General features: G+C 35.6%; 1 protein-coding gene across 2 annotated transcripts in view; it reads right to left on the reverse strand.

Annotated features, from left to right (window-relative positions):
* ptpn5 (protein tyrosine phosphatase non-receptor type 5) overlaps positions 1-23,349 on the reverse strand; it is a 44,863-nt gene that overhangs the window by 6,093 nt on the left and 15,421 nt on the right. For both annotated transcript variants that reach the window (XM_057837460.1, XM_057837461.1), the window contains exons 3-10: positions 18,994-19,240; positions 17,347-17,469; positions 13,236-13,331; positions 12,909-13,165; positions 8,361-8,553; positions 3,206-3,290; positions 3,040-3,119; positions 2,787-2,924 (exon numbers count right to left, since the gene is read on the reverse strand). In XM_057837460.1, coding sequence (XP_057693443.1) covers positions 2,787-2,924; positions 3,040-3,119; positions 3,206-3,290; positions 8,361-8,553; positions 12,909-13,165; positions 13,236-13,331; positions 17,347-17,469; positions 18,994-19,233 — 1,212 coding nt within the window. In that variant the 5' untranslated portion in view covers positions 19,234-19,240. The remainder of the gene's footprint in view (positions 1-2,786; positions 2,925-3,039; positions 3,120-3,205; positions 3,291-8,360; positions 8,554-12,908; positions 13,166-13,235; positions 13,332-17,346; positions 17,470-18,993; positions 19,241-23,349) is intronic.

The following is a 23,349-nucleotide window of genomic DNA, read 5'->3' on the forward strand; positions in this document are numbered from 1 at the left end:
ACCATGTTGCACAAATCATTAACTCATTAATTTCATCCAAAATCTACCATTTAATTAAAAACTACCAATATTTCAAACCCACCATTCATCAATTTTGACCAAAAAGCAAGCTTTTTTAACCAACCTTCACCAATTTTTTTTTTTTTTTTTTTTTACCCAACATAACATTTTTGGAACAACAAGTGACATTTTTATAACACAACACTCACCAATTTCGACCAAAAATTTGACCATTTTTCTACTCAACATTTACCATTTGTACCAAACAGTCAAAAAACTATATTTTTTAAACCTAACATTAACATTTTTCGAACAACAATTTACATTGTTTTAACCAAACATTCATCAGTTTTTACCAATAATTAACCTCCCCCTCACCGAACATTTACTAATTTCAACCAAAAAGTAACATTTTTTTAATCCAACAGTCACAAAGTTTCTTTACCCAAATATTCACCAATTTTGACAGACTTGGATCTTGTGTCAACTTTTTTTTTAAACCTGATTTTGACCAAAAAGTAACCATTTTCACTCAATATTCACCAATTTTGACCAAAAGTTAACCTTTTTTTTATTGCAAATATTAAACAATTTTAACCAAACAGTAAAATTTCTTCTTCTTTTTTTAACTAACATTAACATTTTTGGAACAATATTGAATATTGTTTTGACCAAACATTCACCAATTTTGACCACAAAGTAACAATTTTTTTTTAACCCAAATATTAAACAATTTTAACCAAAAAGCAACCTTTTTTTTTAACTAACATTAACATTTTTGGAACAACAATTGAAATTGTTTTAACCAAACATTCACCAATTTTGACCAAAAGTAACCATTTTTCTACCCAACATTTACAATTTGTACCAAACTCTTTAATTTTACCCAACATCCACAATTTTTTGATGAAAAATTATTAATATTTTAAACCCAGCATTCACCGATTTTTGACCAAAAAGTTTTTTAAAAAATGATCAAACATCCACCAATTTTTTATGAAAAATTACCAACTTTTTTGTTTTTTACCAATTTACCAACATTCACTAATTTTGACCGCAAACTTTTGTTTTTTAACCAACATTCACAAATTTTGACCAAAAAGCAACATTTTTTTACCCAACATTTACAATTTTGGAACCACAATTGACACTGTATTAACCAAACATTCACTGATTTTGATCAAAAAGTAACCTTTTTTTTTAAAGCAACATTAACAATTTTGAAACAACAATTGAGCTTGTTTTAACCAAACATTCACCAATTTTGACCAAAAGTAACCATTTTTCTACCCAACATTTACAATTTGTACCAAACGCTTTAATTTTACCCAACATCCACCATTTTTTGATGAAAAATTATTAATATTTTAAACCCAAGATACACCAATTTTTGACCAAAAAGTTTTTCCAAAAAATTATCATACATCCACCAGTTTTTTATGAAAAATTACCAACTTTTTTGTTTTTACCAATTTACCAACATTCACTAATTTTGACCACAATTTTTTTTTAACCAACATTCACAATTTTTGACCAAAAAAGCCACATTTTTTTTACCCAACATTTACAATTTTGGAACAACAACTGACACTGTTTAACCAAACATTCACGGATTTTGACCAAAAAGTAACCTTTTTTTTAAAGCAACATTAACAATTTTGAAACAACAATTGAGCTTGTTTTAACCAAACATTCACCAATTTTGACCAGAAATGAACCATTTTTCTTCCCAACATTTATCAAGTTGTACCAAATATTAACTCTTTATTTTTATTCAACACCCACCATTTTTTTAATGAAAAATTGCCAATATTTTATATCCAACACTTCCTAATTTTGAGCAAAAAGTTCTTTTTAACCAAACAATAACTGCTTTTAAGAAACAATAACTTTTTTTAAAATCAACATTAACAAATTTTGACCAAAAAGCAACATTTTTTTACGCAATATTTACAATTTTCGAACAACAATTGACACTGTTTTAACCAAACATTCCCCAATTTTGACCCAAAATTTTTTTCACAACATTTACAGTAACATGTTGTACCAAATTTTAAGGCTTTATTTTTATTCAACATCCACTATTTTTTAATGAAAAATTGCCAATATTTTATATCCAACACTTACTAATTTTGAGCAAAGTTTTTTTTTAACCAAACAACAACGGCTTTTAAGAAACAATAATGCTTTTTTAACACATATTTGACCCACCAAAAATTATTATTATTATTATTTTTTTATCCAACTAACTTTTTTTCAACCAAACATTAAATCCTTTTTTTACTCAACAATTTTTTTACTCAACAATTTTGACCAAAAAGATTATTTTTGGTCAAAAGTTCAAAACAAATATTACACTCCCACTACAAATGGATTGGACATCCAGCGCTGGCCCTCACTGTCAGCCAAGCTGCAACCAATGAGTTTAACACTAGTAGACGTCCAATATATTTGAAGCAGGAGGGTGGCAGAGAATAAACCTGATTAGTTCGTGACCGACCATCCCACTTCAAACGGGTTGGACGTCTAGTGCCGTCAATGGCAGCCAAATAAGATAAACTTTGGTGGAGAAATAAGCTAGTTATGACTTCATTTGAATGTCAGTGCAATGACTTTTAATGGGAACGTCGCCCCTACCAATATGGCTGCCCTGAAGCCATTTTGGTAGAGCCCATTAAAGCTCTTTTAATGCTTCTGTTATCAATTGAAATGAGTTTATCACTAGTCCACGTCCAAGCCGTTCGACGTCAAACGGATTGGACGTCTAGCGATGGGTTATCACGCACCTCATTTTTCTCCTCCAAGTTAGTGATCATGACAATAATAGGGGTGTTCTCCTGCCACACCATCCTCCAGAAGTCCCCGACTGTGTTCACCGTTGGACCCTGCGTGGCGATGTATGCACGCTCTTCACCCCCGTAACCCTGCGCACAATCAAAGGATCTTTTGCTAAATACAGTATGCATCTTCTTTTCGATATATTATCACACCCCTAATACCGTTTATAATCTGTAACATACGGCCGTTCAATTGACTCACTTTGAGATAATTGCCGTTGATGTAAGTTGCAAGGAAATCATCTTCGTCTTGTGACTTTAATATCACTCGGCTGTGCGTGTCTGCAGGTAAAAAAGGAAAAAGACACGTTTCTCCTTCAATATTTCTAGCTCGTGTATCATAACGATCATAGTAACGATTTGCTCACTGGGTAAAATGGTTTTGTAGCGGTTCTTTCGCACAAGCCCCGGGTAGTTGTACTCCTTGGGGTCCACAAAGTTCATGGGAGTTTCCTACAAACCCACACAAAAAGGTACAATCCCTTCCATGAAGATCCATTAATTCATTGACTGATATTCACAGTGAAAGATTAACTAGACAAGCTTAAAAACATGAACTGTTTTCACATTGACTAGGCAGTTACTCTACCATGTTTTTTTTCCCCACATTCTGTCTCTCATGGTTGAGGTTTACCCATGTTGACAATTACAGGCCTCTTTAATCTTTTCAAGTCGGAGAACTTGCACAAATGGTGGTTGACTAAATACTTATTTGCCCCACTGTAAATCATATTGGATTATAAGCCGCAGATTTGGCTTTTGAGAAAAGGATTTTAGATGTGACTTATAGTGCGGAAAATACGGTAATCATGAAGGCTCATTATGTATTTCTAGTAGGGCTGTCAAAATTATCGCGTTAACGGGCGGTAATTAATTTTTTTGACGCAATTAACGCACAAATGCCCCGCTCAGACAGATCTAAATGACAGTACAGTGAAATGTTTGTTAATTGTGTTTATGGAGTTTTGCCGCCCTCTGCTGGCGCTTGGGTGCGACTGATTTAATAGGCTTCAGCACCCATGAGCATTGTGTAAGTAATTATTGACATCAACAATGGCGGGCTACTAGTTTTTTTTTGATTGAAAATTTTACAAATTTTATCAAAAGGAAAACATTAAGAGGGGTTTTAATATAAAATTTCTATAACATTTATCTTTTAAGAACTACAAGTCTTTCTATCCATGGATCGCTTTAACAGAATGTTAATAATGTTAATGCCATCTTGTTGATTTATTGTTATAATAAACAAATACAGTCCCTATGTACCGTATGTTGAATGTATATATCCGTCTTGTGTCTTATCTTTCCATTCCAACAATAATTTACAGAAAAATATGGCATATTTTATAGATGGTTTGAATTGCGATTAATTACGATTAATTAATTTTAAAGCTGTAATTAACTCGATTAAAAATTTTAATCGTTTAACAGCCCTAATTTGTAACCAACTTAGTCAATTAGATAGTAGGCTAATATGGCTAATATGGATACAGAAATGTGCTGCCTTACTTACTAGGCTTATATAAGGCTTTTAATTTTTTGCAGCTCCAGACATATTTGTTTTTTCGGTCCAATATGGCTCTTTCAACATTTTGGGTTCCCGACTCCTGGGCTAAGCTCATAAACTTATTATATGATCAATACATTATTGGCTCGTTTACTACCGCCCAGTGAGATAAATGTCCAATTCATTGAAATTTGGAGGGACTAATTGTATTGTACAGTACAACCGCCTAAGCTCAAATTTCTATTAAAGCTAAAATTATATTCGTATTATATATGTTTTAAAGGCGTTTAGTACCACTGAAGGCAATAGACTTCCAATCCATTTGGACTGAGAGGGATTGTTCAATCACTGCCAGCTCTCCCGGTCCATTAAATTCAAAATGTCATTTGTTTTTTTTAATATATGGCGGAAGACACCCAGTTGACTTGAAGTTCTGCTCTGAGACCCCCAATTTAGCCAACTTTCAAAATTGTCCGATATGCATGTGTGATACATCATTGGAAAGCTTAAAATCTAAATTTTCTGGGGGAAGAAAAATTTTGAGCAGGAGCACATTTAAAAAAAAAACAAAATTAAACAGCAAAACCCTATCTGGAGGTGAGAGCACGCGAGAACAGAATCACAGACGCCATGACTTTAACGAGATATTATCGCGTACCTACTTTGTTTTGGTCCAAAAACTCCATGTATCACTGAGTGTCAAGACACAGCTGTGAATGGCCACAGCTGAATTTTTAGGGGATTTTATGGGTGAAACATGGTAATATAACAAGGGTCGCGATGCAGAAATCGCAGACATCAAGGAGTGGTCGAGATGTTAAACATTTAAAAAAAAAAAAAATTCTTTGTTTGGATCGATTATTTATCATCTAACATATTGGAGAAAATGCGACAGTGACAAAAAAATACAATTAAGCGATAGCTATGAGGTAGATATCTGTGACTTTTTTACAGACACCATTTTTTTCATTGTGACATCATTTGTTTAAAAGTTTAAAATATGCCAGTGAATAATTTTTAAAATTCGTTTTCTTCTTTTTAAATGAAACATTAGACATCAATTCATGATTCTCAGGTAAAAATGACAAACATTTTGAATAATAAATATTAGAGATGTCCCGACCGACCGATCAGCATCCCGATCGATCGGGTCCGATTACATCATTTTCAAAGTATCGGAATCGGCAAAAAAATATCGGCCATGCCTTTTTCAATATATATTAGGGCTGTCAAGCGATTAAAAATTTGAATCGAGTTTATTACAGCTTAAAAATTAATTAATCGTAATTAATCCCAATTAATCGCAATTGAAACCATCTATAAAATATGCCATATTTTTCCGTAAATTATTGGTGGAATGGAAAGATAAGACACAAGACGGGTATATACATTCAACATACGGTACATAAGTGCTGTATTTGTTTATTATAACAATAAATCAACAAGATGGCATTAACATTATTAACATTCTGTTAAAGTGATCCATGGATAGAAAGACTTGTAGTTCTTAAAAGATAGTACAAGTTATAGAAATTTTATATTAAAGCCCCTTTTCATGTTTTCGGTATAATTTTCAATCGAAAAATAAACTAGTAGCTCGCCATTGTTGATGTCAATAATTACTTACACAATGCTCATGGGTGCTGAAGCCTATAAAATCAGTCGCACCCAAGCGCCAGCAGAGGGCGGCAAAACTTCATAAAACACAATTAACAAGTGAGCGTTTCACTATACCGTCATTTAAATATTTTAACGTGATTAACTAAAAAAATTAACGCCCTTTAACGCGATAATTTTGACAGCCCTAATATATATATATATATATATATATATATTTTTTTTTTTTTAAATTAAATCGTTTTCTAATTGTATTTAACGTTAGAGACATAATATGTTACACTCACCCAGAGTCTTTAGTTTAGGCTTAAGGTAGGGTTATCAAATTTATCCCAATAACAGCAGTAATTAATTGTTTAAAAAATGTATCACGTTAAAATATTTAACGCAATTAACGCATGCGCTGCACGACCCACTCACGCGTTGTCGCACTCAATCTGTAATGGCGCCGTTTTACCTATATAGAGAGATAAAAGGCAGCGTAAAATGAGTGGAGTGAAATTTGGCAGCCTTTGGAGCCTTTTTTTAATTGGCTAAAGCCTTACAACCCTCTTCCCACCAATAGAAATATCATGGGAAGCAATGTGGGGAAGCAAGGTAGCACTTGATCTTTTTCTTAACACCATATGTTATTTCCCAACGCAGAGAAGATATATCAGTTGGTAGCACTACGCACAGTCATGGTTCCACTTCCCATCATGCATTTGGCCATGGCTACAGTATCATTTACTGAAAGCTCAACAAATACACTAGATGGCAATATTTAGTCACAATATACAAAGACACAAGTCTTTCTGTCCGTGGATCCCTCTCACAGAAAGAAATAAAAATGCCATCTTGAGGAATTATTGTCATAATAAACAAATACAGTACTTACGTACTGTATGTTGAATGTATATATTCGTCCGAGTTTTATTCATTTTTTTTTTTTAATGCATTGCCAAAATGTATATGATTGGGAAAAATCATCGGGAATGATTGGAATTGAATCGGGAGCAAAAAAAGCAATCGGATCGGTAAATATCGGCAGATACTCAAACTAAAACGATCGGGATCGGATCGAGAGAAAAAAAACATGATCGTAACAACCCTAATAAATATAACTAATTACCTTCGTTTCATGGCTGGGTTGAAACAAAAGCGGTTGCGCAATGTCTGTAAACGGGGGTCTCCAGGGTAAAAATAGTTCGGGGCTTAATGAATGCCATGAATCTGCTATGGCAGCATATAGACTAGGGTGACCATATTTTGATTTCCAAAAAAGAGGACACTCAGCCCGGCCTCAAGATACTTGAATTTTAGCCGAAGTTCACTGAAAGATGCCTATATCACTTTAAAATATTTAAAGTGTGCCCCCTCACTCTGGATGGAAAAATGCAGTTTGAAAAAAAAATAAATAATAACTTTAAAAAAAAATATATATATATATATATATATATAATACACAATGCAGACCCATAGAAATGTAGTCCAGTCAATACACATACACACAGTAGGCTATGTGCCAACTAAACATTTTTATAAATTACTATCACGACAATTGTCCTTGACAAATTGTTATTCCCATTCAATTGATATTCTCATTCAATGTTCTAGATTGCACACAAACAAAAACCGAAATAAACTGACAAACTATTCAACCAGCATGTTTCCAAACGTAGCAGTAAAAACTACGTTTCCCATAATGCCTAGTGCGGTTTAGCCTACTGATAGCTAGCTGAGGCAAAAATCAAACTTTGCTATAAAAGTTTACAATCATCGGCAACGCAACGATGCGACACCAAACGGGATTTTACAGTCAAAGCTCAGACAGAAGTCAACAGTTGCCATTATATACGTATTTATCGTAAAAAACTTCAGGCGTTGTGGCCAAATCGTCAGTCCAGTAGATGACGGTAATGCCTCATGATAGGGGTAAACTGCCAACAAAAAAAGAGAAGAACTACTCCTTCCCTCCCTACTATTAGGAGCCACGTCATCGCAGGCAGGCGCTGCCACCCAGCGGCCGGAGGGATTCTCTTCAAATTGGTCCCGTTAAAAATCCTAAAAACCGGACATTTTTATGAATTTATAGAACCCGCCCGGACCACGAGAATACTACATGAAAGTAGGACTTGTCCGGGCAAAAGAGGACGTTTGGTCACCCTAATATAGACATATTGTTCTATCAAACACGACAGTTGTTTTGCCTTAAAATACAGCAGTTTCTTTTAAAGAGGAGTGGAAGAGCAGAAACTGCTTTTTCAGTCTTGTCTGTTTTCCGCCATATACTTGTTTCCCCTGAATCCAGGGTGAGTTAATATGCAAATGAAATGGGTTGTTTCGCCCACTGACTAACAGAAGCGAAGCCACCGGGTGTCCGCGTCCTCATCGGATAAGAGCGCGTAGGTCGCACTCACGTAGAACTCGGCCTGCAGGCTCTGGTCGTCCATGGCCCGCGTGTGCAGCATGGCGGGGGTGAGGACGTGCGTTCCCTGCCGCAGGTACTCCTGGGCCGACTGGTCCCGAGGGGACAGCTGGGCTCCGTAGCCGTAGGGCTCCGTGCAGCCCGGCGTGCACATGTCCAAGGTCAGGGAAACGTTGGAGCCCCTCCTGAGTCGGGAACAAAACACATTCTCCTTCGCAATAAGCAATACTTTTCGTACCCGAGTGGCTAATTCATGGATTGTTACAGGCTAACTCGTAGCATTCCGCTAACTTTCATTCATTTTGCTTTGCGTCATGGTGACATTAACCCAGTACTTCTCAAAGAGTGGGGCGGGCCCCCTGATGGGGGAAAATATTACATTATGCTTTTGTGATGTATGATTGCTTCTGTGGCATAGATTGTAACAACTTCTATTGTTTTTATGTCTGTGAACAACTTCTATTGTTTTTCACCTTGTTCCCATAGTTAGGAGATGCACTTGAGTAGGGAATCTCACGAGATAACTTGTTTTGCACCATAGTATTGTTTTATTACACGCCTGGGTCCCATAGTTACACGCCTGGATCCCATAGCTAGAAGGGAATCTCACGAGATAACTTGTTTTGCACCCATAATATTTACCATTTGTTGCAGCACAGCTCATTTTGTCCCATGTGAAAAGCCCTTTTTCAAGGGGGCTGAACCAAAAGTAGCTTTAATGTTTGTCATTGGGCGGGGCCACGCCGCTCGGAGACGGAGGTTGGCCTCTCCGCCTCCGCGGGGCGCGTCCCTACAAAAACCGGACATTTCCGGGCGACCCGTGAAGTCCGCCAGCGGGTCACGTACGGATCGCCTGGCTTTGTTCCTTTGCTGCTCTGCCGGAGTGTTTTGGTTCCCCGCTCATTTGTCACGGTAAGCGATTTTCCATTGCTAAAGGGACATTTTGTTTTGCTGTAACGGTAGCGCGGGGATTCTGGGGTTGACAAACTCAAATCTAGTGTCATCGTTGACATTTCTTATGCTTGTTTGTGATACTTGTTTGCTTGCTCCTGCGGGATTGTAATCAATACATCTCATTTATTCTGCATTTTCTAATCAATAAACATTGTCTATTTTGCAAAAGTGTGCCTGTTACTGATTCACCGCGAACCTGGAAATTTCGGAACCCCCCCCCCCCCAGGGGTCCCGAATGCAATGCTGGGGGTGGCGCATCTGACCTTGGGGAACATACATTTTTGTTACACTAGAATAAAGTGTAATGGCACGTCCACTCAGTGGGTGGCAGTGCCACTCTCATTTTTAACGTGTGCGCCTTATTTTTGAACAAAACAAGTGCACACAGAAAAGAGCTCTGGAGATACGAAAAGCTTAGACAAGGAAATATGACCAAGCATATGTAGCATTTAGCTTTTGGCTTTGACTTTTAGTACAGTGGGAGAGGAGGAAAGAACAGACTGTTTACTTTCGCAGCGGACAGCGGACAATTATTTTTTTCAGTGAGTGCCAAATATTGCCAACAATTCTTCCGCTTTGTAAGTGTTACATCGGTAAACCAGCGAGCACTGTTGGCATCATATAAGGTGGCATACCAAGCTGCTCAGTGCAAAATAACCCCACACCATAGCAAAGGAGCTAATACTGCATGCAGCAAAAATAAATACTGTCCCTCTCTCCAATGACGCTGTCCTTTTGTCGTGTTAATTTTTGTTTTTTCGGTCTAATTGTTCGACATATTGTCCTAATGAGTTAATGTTGCTAATCAATTTGAATTTATTATTATATATTGATTTTATTAAATTTTATTTTTCAGCATCAAACTGTCAAAAAATGTATCGAGTGTATTTTTACAGAATGGATGTGTTTTTTTGTTTTGTTTGTTTTTTAACACTTTATTGTAAGTTGATCTATATTACGTTTTACTTTAATATTAAAAGCAACATAATAAATATGAATTTTATATACAAATGATACTACAGTATATTTACAGTGGTGGCGCGGAACGTTTACGTCTTCCTGGGGGGGTGTAACAGAAAATAATTGAGAAGCACTGCATTAACCCTTTGTGTTTAGCCTCGATTGGTAAATGGTGTTACACTTATATCGCACGTTTCCACCTTTCTAGGCACTCAAAGTGCTTTACACTATCTCACCATCCACCTACTGGTGACACACCACCAGGAGCAACATGGGGTTCAGTGTCTTGCTCAGGGACACTTAGACATGTTCATCAGGGCGGAGAATCGAACCCACAACCTCTGGGTTGGGGGACAATTACTCTACCACTGAGCCACGCCACCCCACTTAACTACAGTGTTGTTTTCGTCAACGATGACAGGACCAAAAATTTTTTGTCGACGAAGTGATTTTTTCCGTGAAAGATGACGAGCTAAAAACGTATCTCAGGAGACTAATACGCAACGAGACGAATGTTAGTTTTCGTCTGAAGAGACGAGATAAAAATTTGCCATAGTTTCTGTCAAAAGTTCGTGATGTTAGCTGGACGCTATTTGTCCGGCTTTTAAAGAAAATGGGCCTCGGTTCAGTATGTGACACAACTCAGCCCCAGGTTTGTCACATTTGGTTTGTGAATGGCTAAGTGTGGCTTCAGTTAAAAACGTCCTATATCATTGGTTTAATAAAATGTAAACAAAGCTTCATGTGAGACCACATCATTATATATTTATACATATTTATTAGGGCTGTCAAAAGATTAAAAATTTTAATCGAGTTAATTATGACTTAAAAATGAAATAATCGTAATTAATCGCAATTCAAACCATCTATAAAATATGGAATATTTTTCTATAAATTATTGTTGGAATGGAAAAACAAGACACAAGACGGATATATACATTCAAGATACGGTACATGACTTGTAGTTCTTAAAAGATAAATGTTATAGAAATTTTATATTAAAACCCCTCTTAATGTTTTCGTTTTATTAGAATTTGTAAAATTTTCAATCAGAAAATAAACTAGTAGCTCGCCTTTGTTGATGTCAATAATTACACCATGCTCATGGGTGGCTAAGCCCATAAAATCAGTTGGACCCAAACTCCAGAGGAGGGTGCCAAACACCAAAAAACAATTAACAAGCAGACATTACACTGTACTGTCATTTTAGTCTGTTTGAGCAGGGCATGTGTGTTAATGCGTCAAATATTTTAACGTGATTAATTAAAAAAATTAATTACCACCCATTAACGCGATCATTTTGACAGCCCTAATTTAAATAATTTTTAAATTAGTTTTCTATATGTATAAATTAACACATACATTTAAAATTACGAATAAAATTGTAAAATCCTAAATTTTACAAAATCATTAAATCATAAAAATAGAGATTATGTATTACAATTTTAAAATTTTCAAAAGAAAAAAAAAATTCAAGAAATAATTTGGCCAGAAACAATAATCTTTTGGTATGTGGTGTTTTTTTGTATGTGGCAAAATGACTTTTGGTATATGTTTTTTTTTTTTTTTTTTAATTGAAAAGCATTTTTTTTGTATGTGGCAAAATGGATTTTGGTATATGGCATTTTTATTTTTTTGGGATGTGGCATTTTTTTGTATGTGGCAAAATGACTTTTGGAATCTGGCTTTTTTTGTATATAGCATTTTTTTGTATACGGCATTTTTGCAGGCCATGCACGTACATGCCATTGACGGCTATATATATATATATGGCATTTCTTTTGGGATGTAGCAAATAGCTTTTGATCTATGGCATTTTTATTGGTATATGGCAAAATGGATCTTGGCTTGTGGCATTTTTCTTTTGGTATGTTGCAAAATGGCTTTTGGTATGTGGCATTTTTTGGGGGGTATGTGGCAAAGTGGCTTTTGGTATAGATGACTTTTGGTATATAGCATTTTTTGTATACGGCATTTTTGCAGGTCATGCACGTCCATGCCATTAACGACTACATGTATATATGGCATTTTTTTTGTGATGTGGCATTTTTCATTTGGTACGCGGCATTTTTTTTTGTACGTGGCATTTTTTCCAAGTATGTGGCTAAGTGGCTTTTGGTATATGGCATTTTTTTGTGTGTGTGGACAAATGGATTTTGGCATTTGACATTTTTTTTTGTATGTGGCAAAATGACATGGCTCTTTTTTTGTATATAGCATTATATTTTTTGTATATGGCATTTTTGGAGGCTATGCACGTCTATTCCATTGACAGCTATGCACGTCCAAACTTACTTGGGTGCAAGTTGAATGTGCTGTAATGGTAAGTGTATGGTCAAAAATCACAGCCACACATTTTTCTACCGTTCAAAATGGAATGGAAAATTTCCTGTCGATTTACAGTCACTTCCTGTTGATTTTGGGGCATTTGCGGGTCAGTCGCTGTCGCTGTATTTTGCAGCTTGTGTCATCAGTCTGCTGTGAAATGAAATGAGTTTATCGCTCCTGTCCAATCCATTTGTAGCGGGAGGGTGGCAGCAACCAGTTGTTTTTTTTTCTAAATGATGTGCTTTAGGGCCAGCTGTGAACTTGTCACACACCCAAGTACAGTATTTTGGTCAGGTACCTCTCTTGAAGGCCCACCGGCGTGACCGTGAGAGTCACCGCGTCCCCCTCCGGCTTGTTGTCGCTTCCCATTTCAAAGACCGGCGTCTGAGGCACGGCGTCCAGATCCATCAGGTCCTCTTGGGCGTCCGTCCATTCCGACAAAGTGAACGAGGGCTGGCGGCTCACGGACTGACGTCGATCTCCGACGTCCCCGGAAGCGCTTTCTGACCACCGCGGGCCGGCGCCGTGGCGCCACCTACGCACCATGTGGATGACCTGAAGGACCGTAACGATCAATTAGAATGCGAGAATCGGAACGACCGTGTAGCATACGGTTTGCGCGTACCATAAAAACACAGATGGCCACCCCGACCACTCCGGTGACGTAGATGATCCACGTTTGCCGGGTTGTGTTGACCACGTCCCTCATTAGCGTTGTGGACTGAGTGTGTGGTAAAAGATGAAAAAACACAATTTCACTCAAGTAAGAGTAGCGTTACTTCTTAAATAATATTACTCAAAGAGTCAAAAAGTGTTTGATGAAAAGAAAACTCAAGTCATAAGTAACATTGTGAGTAACGGCTTATCACGCTTGATTTTTTTTTTTTCAGCACAAGGTCATCTACTGTATGTGAACTGATATTATTACACTGTACTACATGAACATATAAGTGCCACAATGGCACTGAAACAAGTGCTTGCACAGCTAATCTTGTGGGCACATACACGTAATTTCCTGTTGATTTTAGAGCATTTACAGGTTACTTCCCGTTGAATTTGAGTCATTTCCTGTAAAATCAACAAGAAATCAACAGGAAGTGACTGAAAATCAACAGAAAATGATGCGAAATCCCCGAGTGACCCAAAATCAACAGGAAATGACCTGCAAATGCCTCAAAATCAACAGGAAGTGAACCATAAATACCCCAAAAGGACAAGGAAGTGACCAAAAATGAACAGAAAATGAAGTGAAATGCCCCAGTAATCCAAAATCAACAGGAGGTGATCCATTAATGCCCCAAAAGGAAAAGGAAGTGACTGAAAATCAAAAGAAAATCATGTGAAATGCCCCAGTAACCGAAAATCCACCGGAAATGACCTGTAAATGCCCCAAAATCAACCAGAAGTGACCAAAAATCCACTGGAAGTTATTTGTAAACACCCCAAAATCAACAGGAAGTGACCGAAAATCAACAGAAAACTATGCGAAATCCCCGAGTGACCCAAAATCAACAGGAAATGACCTGCAAATGCCTCAAAATCAACAGGAAGTGAACCGTAAATACCCCAAAAGGACGAGGAAGTGACCAAAAATGAACAGAAAATGAAGTGAAATGCCCCAGTAATCCAAAATCAACAGGAAGTGATCCATTAATGCCCCAAAAGGAAAAGGAAGTGACTGAAAATCAAAAGAAAATCATGTGAAATGCCCCAGTAACCGAAAATCCACCGGAAATGACCTGTAAATGCCCCAAAATCAACCAGAAGTGACCAAAAATCAACAGGAGGTTATTTGTAAACACCCCAGAATCAATAGAAAGTGACACATAAATGTCCCTAGAGAAAAAGGAACTGACCAAAAATCAACAGAAAATGTCCAAAATCAACTGGAAGTGACCGAAAAACAGGTAATGACTTGTAAGCACCCCAAAATCAACAGGAAGTGACCCGTAAATGCCCCAAAAGGAAAAGGAAGTGACCAAAAATCAACAGAAAATGACATGAAATGCCCGAGTATCCCCCAATCAATAGGAAATGACATGTGAATGCCCTAAAATCAACAGGAAGTGACAGAAAAAGAACAGGAAATGGCATGAAACACCCCAAAATCAACAGGAAGTGACCCGTAAATGCCCAAAAAAGAAAAGGAAGTGGCCTAGAATCAATAGAAAATGACTTGAAATCCCTGAGTAACCCAAAATCAACAGGAAGTGACCTGTAATACCCCTACAGGAAAAGGAAGTGGGCAAAAATCAACAGAAAATGACATGAAATGACACAGCAATCAAAAATTAACAGGAAATGACCCATAAATGCTTCTAAAAGAAAAAGGAAGTGACCAAAAATCAACAGAAAATGACCTGAAATGCCCGAGTAACCCAAAATCAAAAGGAAGTGACCCCGTAAATGCCCCAAAATCAACAGGAAGTGACCCGTAAATGCCCAAAAAAGAAAAGGAAGTGGCCTAAAATAAAAAGAAAATGCCATGAAATGCCGAGTAACCCAAAATTAACAGGAAATGACCTGTAAATGTCCCAAAACCAACAGAAAATGACCCAGAAATGCCCCTAAAGGAAAGGAAGTGACCAAAAACCAACAGAAATTGATCTGTAAATGCCCAAAAATCAACAGAAAGTGACCTGTAAATACTCCCAAAATGAAAAGGAAGTGACTGAAAATCAACAGGAAATGACGCAAAATGAGCTCATCGCCTAGTATTGGCTGCCACTTACAGTTACGATTTTTTAAAACGGCGCTTTAAAGACGTCAACTGATTGATCACGCCGGTGTGATCATAGGACTTCCAACTGCAATCTTGTCTGTGTGTGGTCATGTTACTGTATTGTTACATCTGATTGGTATCATAGAGTCATGTGATTATTGTTGCGCCGTCTCATCGGTGAAACTGGTCGAGCCACTGCTAGCAAAAATAAAGTCAACCCTAATATGTAGCATAAGAAGGAAAAATGTAACGACAACGTATCGGCTAAGTGTAGCGTCTCAGCTTCACAAATGTAAAAGTAAAATGTATGGCGTGATAAAACCATGTGACTCTGGTTATTTCATGCCATATTGAGTGTGATTTTGACACTTAAAACTAAAAACTAAACTAAACTAAAAAACATCGCAAAACAAAACATAGCGTAACGTAACAAAACAATATAGCATAGTATAGCATAACATAACATCAAAAAACATTACATAACAATACTAAAAAAATAAAAATATATAGCATAGCAAAACATAGCCTAATGTAACAAAAGATTAAAAAATAACTAACAAACAAAAAACAACAAACAAAACACCATAAAACAACAAACAAAGCAAAACAACATAAAACAAACATAAAACAAACAAAACATGAAAAAACAGCATAGCATAGCAAAACAAAACGTAGCGTAACGTAACAAAACAAAAAAATATAGCATAGCATAGCATAACAACAAAAACATTACATAACAATACTAAAAAAATAAAAACATATGGCATAGCAAAACATAGCCTAATGTAACAAAAGATTAAAAAATAACTAACAAACAAACAAAAAACAACAAACAGAACAACATAAAACAACAAACAAAGCAAAACAACATAAAACAAACATAAAACAAACAAAACATGAAAAAACAGCATAGCATAGCAAAACAAAACGTAGCGTAACGTAACAAAACAAAAATATAGCATAGCATAACAACAAAAACATAACATAGCATAGCAAAACAGAACATAGCATAACATAACAAAACATTAAAAAAAAATAAATAACATAAACCAAAAAAAAACAACATAACAAAACAAACATAACAAAACAAAGCATAGCATATCAAAACAAAACGAAGTGTAACGAAAAAAAAAAAAAAAAACAGCACAGCATAGCATAACAATATAAAAATACATTGCAAATGATAACAAAAAACATTTTAAAAATTAACATAAAAAACATAGCATAGCAAAGCATAACATAACATAAAATAACATTAACATAACATAAGAAAAATATTAAAAATATTTAAAAACATTCATAAAAAAACAAAAATACATAACATAAAATAAAAAAAACATTAAAAAAAAATACATTTAAAAAAAACATTTAAAAAAAACCTAACCCACAACACAACACAACACAACATAAAAACATATAAAAACAAAAGAAAACATAAAACCTTGTAAAAACAAAACATAACATAACATAAAACCATAAAAACAAAACATAGCATAACATAAAACATAACAAAATAAAAAACAAAAAATACATTAAAAATTTCATTTAAAAACTTAACACAATACTAAAAAATACATTTAAAAATACATTTTTAAAAAGTAACATAAAAAAATATAAAACAAAAAAAACACATAAAAAAACAATATAAAATTATGACAACATTTTTTTACGGCGCTTTAAAGACGTCAACTGAGTGATCACACCGGTGTGATCATAGGACTTCCAACTGCAATCTTGTGTGTGTGTGGTCATGTGACTGTATTGTTACATCTGATTGGTATCACAGAGTCATGTGATTATTGTTGCGTTGTCTCATTGGTGAAACTGGTTGAGCCACTGCTAGCAAAAATAAAGTCAATCCTAATATGTAGCATAAGAAGGAAAAATGTAACGACAACGTATCATCTGAGTGTAGCGTCTCAGCTTTACAAATATTAAAGTAAAATGTATGGCGTGATAAAACCATGTCACTCTGGTTATTTCATGCCATATTGAGTGTGATTTTGAAACTTACGTCCAATCCAAGTATGGGGTGGCAGGGCAGGACAAAGCCCAGAAAGAAGTCGATGACCTGGAGGGCCCTATAGATGGAGACGAACGGCCCATTTCCTTCCGCGACAAAGAACATCCAGTAGCCCTGAGGAGCAGACAAGGAAAGCCAATTGAAGCTGCGCCGCCCACCAAACTGGCAAAACGACACCGTTTTTATTTGGGAGTCTGAGTCAAAACGAACAGGAAGTTACCCTGGAATTGCCTCAAAATCAACAGGAAGTGACCCAATATATACACGAAGGGAACCTGAAATACCTCCAAATCACAGGAAATGACGATGAAATCTGCCCATATCACTGGGAAGTGACCCAATGTGAACAGGATGCAAACCCGAAATGCCCCAAAATCAACAGAAATTGACCCGAAATCAATAGGAAGTGACCCTGGAGTGCCCCAAATTCAGCAAGAAGTGACCCTTGAATGCCTCAAAATCATCAGGAAGTGACCTAGCATGAAGAGGAAGTGACCTGGAAAAGCACCCAAATAAAAAAAAAACAGTGACCCAATATGAATAGAAAGTGATCCTGAAGTGCCCCAAAATCAAGAAGTGACCCTGGGAAGCCTAAAAAACAACAGGAAGTAACTCAGACTCAACAGGAGGTGACTCAATATGAACAGGAAATGAATCCAAAATGCCCCCCCAAACAACAGGAAGTGACTGAATATGAACAGGAAGTGAACCTGGAAATCGTTGAAAAAAAAAAAAAAAAGTGACTGAATATGAACATGAAGTGAACCTAAAATGCCTGAAAAATAACAGTGACCCAATAGCTACAGGTCAATAGGAAGTGACCCTGGAAATCCTCAAAATCAACAGGAAGTGACTCATATGAACAGGAAGTGAACCCAAAATGCCCCAAAAGAGCTAGAAGGGGCCCGATATCAACAGGAAGTCACCCTGGAATGCCTCAAAAGCAACAGGAAGTAACCTGAAATCAACAGAAAGTGACTCAATATGAACAGGAAGTGGATCCAAAATGCCCCAAATCAACAGGAAGTGACTCAATATGAACAGGAAGTGAACCTGGAATGCCATAAAACCAACAGGAAGTGGCCCTGGAATGCCGCAAAATCAACAGGAAGTGACCCAATATGAACAAGAAGTGACCCTGGAAATCCTCAAATCAATAAGAAGGGACTCAATATGAACAAGAAGTAAACCTAAAATACCCCCAAATCAACAGGATGTGACCCTGGAAATCCTCAAAATCAACAGGAAGTGACTCAATATGAACAGGAAGTGAACCCAAAATGCCCCAAAACTAGCTGGAAGTAACCCAATATCAACAGGAAGTGAGCCTGGAATGCCTAAATAACAACAGCAAGTAACCCAATATCAACAGGATGTGACTCAATATGAGCAGGAAGTGAACCTGGAATGCCTCAAAATCAACAGGAAGTGACCCGATATACCAACCATCACAGCGAAGCTACTGTTTTTGTTTTGTTTTTATGTGTAAAATTACAATCGTGCAGCCATTTTTACCCCCCATTGAATCGTTCACCCTGTCAATGGCACCCACCCTGATTGGTCACATGAGTACTTTCTACAGCGACACTGTACCACGAAGGCCTGCTCACAAGTCAAAAATACATTCCTTTTACGTACCGTGACTTGGGAGACCACGAAGAGTGCCACCCAGTAGTGGAACTCCACCACCAAGGTGTAGACTTTGTACAAAAAGACTTCTTCTCCGTGTCCATCTTGTCTATCTTCCTTTTTGGGAGGGCCGTCCACTCTTTTTGCACTCTTGGTGGGCTCGTCCAGCCAAACGGGCTCCTCGTCGGGCCTCAGGAAGATGGAGTCCTCAGTGTGGGAGCGGGTGGAGCTGCTCAGGCGACGAGTCATGATCCTCCTATTCATCAAAAAAGGGTCATGGGTTAATTGTAGGGGCGTGGCAAAATATCAAAATGCTTTTTCCCCCAATAGGTTCTCGATTGCATCGAAATAAAGTTTTAAATTTAAATTAAATTACAGAAATAACAAAGCAGTTTGCATAGTGTTTGAGTAAGGAAATAGGAATACTTCACCAGCATATGTACATAACGTCACAAAAACATAACCATAACAATACAACACACAAAACTACAAGCATAAACATAACAAAACGTAAACAAAATCTAAAACGTAGTGTAACGTAACAAAACATTTAGAAAAATAACATAACAAAAAATAAACATAAAAAACAACAAAACAAACACAAACATAACAAACAAAATATGAACAAAGCATAGCATAACGAAACATAGCGTAACGTAAAAAAATAAAATATAGCATAGCATAGTATAGCGTAACATAAAAAAAATGACATAACACTAAAAAACAAAAAAAATATAGCATAGCAAAACATCGCCCAATGTAACAAAAGATTTAAAAAAATAACTATAACAAACAACGAACAAAACAAAAAAACATAAAAAATAAAACAAACACAACATGAACAAAAAGCATAGCATAACAAAACAAAAAATATAGCATAGCATAACAACAAAAACATAACATAGCATAGCAAAACAAAACATAGCGTAACATAACAAAACATTTAGAAAAATAACAAAAAAATAAACATAACGAAACAACAAACCAAACAAACATAACAAACAAAATATGAACAAAGCATGGCATAGCAAAACAAAACAAAACAGCGTAACATAACAAAACAAAACAATAGCATAGTATAGCATAACATAACATCAAAAAACATTACATAACATAACACAAATATATATATATATATATGTAGCATAGCAAAACATAGCCTAATGTAACAAAAGATTTAAAAACAAAATAACTATAACAAACAAACAAAAAAACAACAAACAAAACAACACAACATAAAACAAATAAAAAACAACAAACAAAATAACATAAAACAAACAGAAATCAAACAAACCATGAACAAACAGCATAGCATAGCAAAACAAAATGTAGCGTAACGTAATAAAACAAAAAATATAGCATAGCATAGCACAACAACAAAAACATAACAGCATAGCAAAACAAACCATAGCGTAAAATAACAATACATTAAAAAAAAAAACATAGGAAAAACAGAAACATAAAAAACAACATAACAAAAAAACATAGGAAAACAAAACATAGAGTAACGTAACAAAACAATATAGCATAACAATATCAAAAAACATTACATAACAATACTACAAAAACAAAAAAATATAGCATAGCAAAACATAGCCTAACGTAACAAAAGATTTAAGAAAATAACTATAACAAACAAACAAACAAAAACAACAGACAAAACAAAACAACATAAAACACCAAACAAATCAAAACAACATAAAACAAACAAAAACATAACATAGCATAGCAAAACAAAACATAGCTTAACATAACAAAACATATAAAAAACTAAATAACATAACAAAACAAACATAACAAAACAAAGCATAGCATATCAAAACAAAACAAAACGAAGCGTAACAAAAAAAAAACAGCATAGCATAACATGATATAAAAATACATTAAAAATGATAACAAAAAACATTTTAAAAATTAACATAAAAAACAGCATAGCATAAAATAGCATTAACATAAGAAAAATATGAAAAATATTGAAAAACATTTATAAAAAACATAAATACATAACATAAAACATTTTTTAAAATACATTTAATAAAAAAAAAAAAAACAAAAAAAAAAAAACCCTAACCCACAACACAACATAAAAACATATAAAAACTAAACATAACATAACATAAAAACATTTAAAAACAAAACATAGCATAACATAAAAACACAAGATAGCATAACATAAAACATAAAAACAAATCATAACATAAAATAAAAAACAAAAAAATACATTAAAAAACAATATAAAAAACATGACATAAAATGAAAAAACATTTTTAAAAATACATTGAAAATAATATTAAAAACCCTAATCCATAACATAACATAAAAAAACCCTAACCCATAACATAACACAACAGAACATAACATAACATAAAAAACCCTAACCCATAACATAACCATAACCATAGCATAGCATAGCATAGCAAAACATAACATTTAAAAAAGACATTACAAAACACAACACAATGCTAAAAATTCAATTAAAAACATAAAATAAAAATATTACATAAAAAAACATAACATAGCAAAACAAAACAACAAGACAAACTCATTTTTGTTTATTTGAAAGATATACATTATTAATATTTAATATAATATACATATATAAAATATAATCTATTGCTATATTTTTTAAAACGTTAAAAAAAATAAAAAATATATTGTTTATTATTGATTTAAATGTTTGAATTTAGCAAAGGGTTATCAAAAAACAAAAAAAACAAAAAAGGAAATAAACAGTAGTAGTAAGATGTAGTCATAGTAGTAGTAGGAGTAGTAAGTCCTTCACGTTCACTAAGATCCATTTAACGTTTTGAAAAATATATTTATGGGGACACAAATTGTGCCATTAAAATGTGATTCGTCAAGATGAATCTCTCCCACAGTTAGCTCGAATCATTTCAATCCCACACGATTGATACAAGTCAATTCCTCGACTTGTCGCGAAACAATCGTACGCGACGGCTAATGAGGTGAGCTACTAAAATGCGCGGGCGCGCGTGACAGAAAAAGTCGCATTTATTCCACGGGCTCATTCAGATGGAGCTAAGCGGCTTTGAGTGCCTCTCATCTCCGGATGTCTACCTTAGATTGGACGCTATTATGCCAGACCGAGTGTGTGTGCGCGCGAGCGAGAGTCTCCATTGTGGAGAGATGAGTCAGGGTTAACGTGTTTACAGCCCTGTTGGTCGCCTTGGCAACAGAGTGGCTCTCATCCCCGTCATCCGTTCTCATCTACCGACAACAGACGCGCGCACATTATTTTCTGCTAGTCGTGCTAGTGCTGCGCGATATGAGAAAAAAAGTTCTTATCGTGATATGGCTCATTTTATATGGTGACGCCACGATATAAAACATTTTTAATGATTTGGTGAAAATGATACAAGAATCGTGCATTGCTGTTTTCGTCAACAATGAGGACAATGAAAATATTTCGTGGGTGAACAATTTGTTTCTTGACGATGATGAGCTGAAAACGTGTTTTGGCAGACAAATATTTTTCGAGATACTGATCCGATCCCGCCTTTTTTTTTAGACCAATAAAAATAATGTGAAAAATCGTGAGGAAAAAAAAATCTATTGCTGTCAATTGTAGTGAACAAGTCCATAATATATCACTGGGATAACACTATTAAGAGCTTAGTTTATCTTATGGGGACTTGGTATGATTGAATTTGAATTTTTGATTTTGAATTTAATTTCTCACATTTCAGCATAAAATCACCATCAGATGTGATCTTTGTCAAAATAACACTGATTGAAAAAACAGTGTCTGCTTTAACTAAAACCACCCAAACATTTATAGCTTTTCATACTGTATCTTAATGAGGATAGTATGCAAACAATGACAGAAGGGAGAAAAATAAGTAACTTATTCATCACATTTCATATTTTGTGGACCCCCATTTGGCAGCAATAACTTCAACCAGACGCTTCCTGTAGCTGCAGATCAGTCTGGCACGTCGATCTTGGCCCATTCTTCTCTACAAAACTGCTGTAGTTTAGTCAGATTACCGGGATTTCTGGTATGAATCGCTGACTTTAGGTCATCCCACCGCATCTCAATGGGTTTCAAGTCTGGATTTTGACTTGGCCACTCCAGAACGTGTATTTTGTTCTTCTGAAGTTGATTTACTTCTGTGTTTTAGATGATTGTCTTGTTGCAGCATCCAGCCTGTTTTTAGCTTCAGCTGTCTGACAGACGGCCTCAGGTTTTCCTGCAAAACTTTTGAATTCATTTTTACATTAATGGTTGCAAGTTCTCCAGGCCCTGAGGCAGCAAAACATCCCCAAATCATGATGCTCCCTCCACCATGCTTCACAATGGGGATGTTGGTGAGCGGTTCCATTGTTCCTTCACACATGACGTTG

Source organism: Corythoichthys intestinalis, chromosome 5, assembly GCF_030265065.1.
Source record: "Corythoichthys intestinalis isolate RoL2023-P3 chromosome 5, ASM3026506v1, whole genome shotgun sequence".
Taxonomy (NCBI): Eukaryota; Metazoa; Chordata; class Actinopteri; order Syngnathiformes; family Syngnathidae; genus Corythoichthys; species Corythoichthys intestinalis.